Source organism: Lolium rigidum, chromosome 2 (genome assembly GCF_022539505.1).
Source record: "Lolium rigidum isolate FL_2022 chromosome 2, APGP_CSIRO_Lrig_0.1, whole genome shotgun sequence".
In the NCBI taxonomy this organism is placed as follows: Eukaryota; Viridiplantae; Streptophyta; class Magnoliopsida; order Poales; family Poaceae; genus Lolium; species Lolium rigidum.
The window spans coordinates 190651698-190655643 of NC_061509.1; the positions used below are offsets into that span (position 1 = coordinate 190651698).

Below are 3946 nucleotides of genomic sequence, written 5' to 3' on the forward strand. Positions count from 1 at the left end.
AACGTAGGTGGTTTGTGCAATTTCCTCAGTCACATCACATGTTTCTATCGTCAATACTTCTCCCTATTTAATTATTTACATGTAATTTTTGTGATTATAACATATTTTTCTCATTGTCTCCATACTCCAGGTTGATACAGACGAGGCTTAGGAATAATTTGTTGCGGGTTGTGACTTTAATTTTTCATTAATATTTGTGAAGAATAAAGAAATAGATTTAGCACATCGTCCAATCATTTATTGTCTTGTCGGGAATGGTGTTTTGGCACATGAGAGCATATGCTCCCTTTATTTTTAAAATGCATGTTACATACATTTTGAAATTTTAAAAAATTGAAACGAAAAATTCGAACGTACATCTTCACGTGCTACGCGCTCACAAAGTTGTTTCATAAAAATCCGACTTGTCGTGTGACGTGTGTAAAAAAGACAAAATTCAATGCTGAAAATAAGGCTTTTCAGAAGATAAATTTTCTCTTTTTTACACTGACCACAAAACATATTGGTTCCTCGCGAAACTTGACGAACGTACGTATATTGTGGAGATGTACATGTAGAATTTTTTGCCAAAATTTTTCGACATTTCGAAATATAACTTTTTGATAGAGGGAGCATATGCACCCGGAAGCCGAATTGAATTTCCGTTGTCTTTTAGCACTATATTATGGCATGAGAGATGATGTTGTATAAGACTCTATTATATTAGTTTGAAACAGTTAGTGTGCGATACTTTCATGTTGTAACTAATCTGATAGCATCTTGTTTTGCAATGTTGTCACTACATCCTACAAAATAGCAGCAATTTGGTATACAAGAACCGTTGAAGCACTGCGAATGGACAGTTCATGCAAAGTGTGGCCAGTTGACTCGTTTATCTCGTGTGCAGTCCGCATCGTTGATGAACTCCATGCTCGTGTATTCTGAAAAAGGAAAAATAAAAAATGGGAGGGCCCAACCGGGTTCGAACCGGTGACCTATTGATCTGCAGTCAATTGCTCTACCACTGAGCTATGGACCCGTTTATGTTTATTAAACACTGTCATATTATTTCTAGAAAACTAAAACGTCGTCACGTTTCGTTTCAACCACATCCGGTGCCTTCATTCGTCCACATGAGAATGTCCAGAATTCCGCATGCGTCCACTGGACCATTGATTTGCGATAGGCACCTTGGTTGAGCAGATTATGTGCTCTGTTTCTGATAACGCTCAGTGATGAATCGTTGGGGATCAACAGTGTTGCCAACCCCAGATGTTATGCTTTTGTCAAGTGACGTTTCTTCGTTTCAAAGATAGTAGGACAGTACCACATAGTAAATTAGGCTCTTCAATCAGCAGCCATGCTTGTTTTGGTAGCAGCGCGTGCTTGTAATCTCCAGATCAGTCATGTCCATGTTTCATAACTAAAAATGCGGTGCCAATGGAAGTACGTTAACACAATATAAACGATGAATATATGGCAGTGTCATGCCCTGAATAGGCAGTTAAATAATCGCAAACTAACAATCAAAGCCAAAAGGAACATTCTAAAGAAAATATAAAAAATTGTCTTAAACTGATATATTCATGATCCGGTGCATGTTTTTTTGAGGGACAGGCAAACTCATAACATCCAAAACTACAACACTGAACCATCAGTACTGCTAAGTTCTGGCTTCATAACACCCCGATTTTACAGCATTCAGCATTACAAACTAACAGTGACCTAGCCAAGAGGCTCTTCTGCTCGTACAAGGCATCGTCTTCAGGCTCACTTCGGGTTCCTCAGAACAATGATGACCGAGTCTCCGCGGAGGAACATCTTGCTGATGAACCTGTCCTTGTTCACAGGAAGAGCCTTCTTCTTGCCTTTTCCAGTCTTTGGAACCTGTGACGAGAGAAGCTCAAGTTAGCAATGTGAACAAAGTAAGCAATACAACACAGGGAAACAATGCAGCAGTTGCGATGATGTGCCGGCATACCTCAGTCCACATCTCCCTAACGTTCTCAAGAACCATGTTGCAGTGGCGATCAAATGCCCTCACGCGGCCAAGTAACTTCTTGTTGTTCCGGCAGTTGATAAGAACCTAAGGCAGAAGAGAGCAAACATTATCAGAACAATGGCTGGCGTGGAAACATCATGGATAGTCAGTGCAAGTGCAGACGTAGTCACCTAGGGATACTTCATAATATAGCATATACTGAGTGAAAACAATAGAACGAGTGTGTCTGCAGCAAGCAAGGTTTCCAGGTTAGGCACATGCAAAATTTACATCAAGCAAGCAAAAACATACACAATATGACTTGTAGCAGCAACCAAGCAGAGTAGCTAATAGCTGTTTTTTTCCCGTTTATAAAAATACTATTCAAGGTTGACTCTGCATCTGTATCACCCAAGGGCATATTGCTGGCTACACGTTTCAAATGATGAGTAATGAACTAATCAATTAGACAGCCTAATATTGTGGCCAAATTACCATAGTTTCTCAAATGACCGACATAATGAAGTATATAACTAACCAACCGACAGACATATAATTAGTACAGTACATACTTGCATTGAGACAACTGCATCACCTCCTTAAAATTTCTGCCAAGAGACATAAACTTTGCAAAAACTGAACTTCCAGGTCACAGAGTTGCATTTGTTTCAGTTATACGAAAGGCCTGACATGCAACAATAACACTAGGACATGGTGCACAGAAACTATGACGGTTACTTCATGCATTCAACTTCGCAGGAAAAAGTGCACATCATTACTACGAAAGGCAGGTCACAAAGCAATAATAGGCAGCTAAGTTAACTGCATTGTTAGCCAGTGTACATACGACGATAACCCCTGGCAGACTGTGGCTCAAACAGAGACCGCAGACATATTGCAAAAGCGTATGTAAACAGAAACAGAAAGAGAACTTTGAGATTACAGCATTTGCATTTGTTTCAGACTTTCAGTTAATAAAAGCGTGTTGTATCTGCAACAATACAACAGACAAATGCGGCACAAAACGGATGCCGAATTACTCATATATGATGGGCTGATGCATTTAACTTTGCAGGACAAATAGCACAGCATTATTAATAGAGACAAATTCATGAAACTACGGTCCGCTTAAACATCAACTAGGTCAATAGGATTTTTAGCCAGTGTACACACGACTGAAACACCATCGGGTATTAAATTCAAACAGAGGCGCAAACAGACACGGTAGAAAGGAAATTCCAGCCTGAGTGTCTCAATACAAGAAGAGATTTCACCAACCTGAGTGTTGTTCTTGACGCTCAACATGAGCACGGACAGAGGCCCCGTGCTGAACTCCTCCTCCTCTTTCTTTACCTGCTGCCGGAAAGGAGACACACGAAGCACAAAACGAGAACCGTGTCAGTTACCATTGTTAACCATCCATACACAGAAGAACGAAAGAACAAATTGCGAGTCCTGGATGCTTACACTGGCAGCCGCTTCCTCCGCCATCGACGCCATCGCTCCCGAAGCGCAGCCGGCGATCTGCAGAGGGGAGAAAACCAAATCAGCAGCAGTTCTGAGACCCCGAGAGATCCACAGAGCGATAACAAGCGGGTGGACGAGCTCTAGCAGCGTCTTCTAGACCAACAGAGCTACGGGCGAGGAGGGGGGAACCTGCGGTGTTACTCGTCGGTGTCGTTGAAACCCTAGGGAAGTAGGGAGGGAGGACAGAGGAGAGAAGAGAGAAGAGCGGGTTAACCCTAACAGGAGACCAAATGGGCTGTCGCCCAATAACAATCCTTCTGGCCTGTTTGGCCCGATAGACACTCAGAGCACCTTTTCAATTTGTCCTAAAAAACACATTTTCAATTTGTCTAAAATAACACCTTTTCAATTAATTCAGTCTATTAATGAATATAATTTCCCGCCAAAACCGTAACCGTACTGTAGAGACACCCTATAACTTTTTTGATAATGGAGATGACAAACTTACCTAGGAGGCTA

General features: G+C 41.4%; 1 protein-coding gene and 1 non-coding gene across 3 annotated transcripts; both read right to left on the reverse strand.

Moving 5' to 3' along the window:
- Positions 1 to 946: 946 nt before the first annotated feature.
- TRNAC-GCA lies at positions 947 to 1018 on the reverse strand. Its single transcript has one exon. It is a non-coding gene; the product is annotated as a tRNA-Cys (tRNA).
- A 511-nt stretch (positions 1019 to 1529) lies between these two features.
- On the reverse strand, positions 1530 to 3701 carry LOC124687876 (small nuclear ribonucleoprotein Sm D2-like). Of its 2 annotated transcripts, none has more exons than XM_047221606.1 (5): positions 3617 to 3701; positions 3428 to 3484; positions 3239 to 3313; positions 1961 to 2065; positions 1530 to 1866 (listed from the first exon to the last, which is right to left on the reverse strand). In XM_047221606.1, the coding sequence occupies exons 2-5, from the start codon at positions 3458 to 3460 to the stop codon at positions 1750 to 1752; spliced, it is 330 nt and encodes a 109-aa protein (XP_047077562.1). In that variant the 5' UTR covers positions 3461 to 3484; positions 3617 to 3701; the 3' UTR covers positions 1530 to 1749. The 2 variants fall into 2 exon arrangements, with proteins under 2 accessions (XP_047077562.1, XP_047077560.1); XM_047221604.1 differs by having other exon boundaries at positions 3239 to 3316.
- Positions 3702 to 3946: the final 245 nt, after the last annotated feature.

Excerpts from the sequence above, each read along its gene's own strand:
- LOC124687876 (XM_047221604.1), bottom strand. The coding sequence starts at position 3,460 with ATGGCGTCGATGGCGGAGGAAGCGGCTGCCAGT. Across the intron at positions 3,317-3,427 it reads CGGAGGAAGCGGCTGCCAGT|CAGGTAAAGAAAGAGGAGGA; the intron begins GTAAGCATCCAG and ends CCTTTCCGGCAG. Across the intron at positions 2,066-3,238 it reads GCGTCAAGAACAACACTCAG|GTTCTTATCAACTGCCGGAA; the intron begins GTTGGTGAAATC and ends CTTCTGCCTTAG.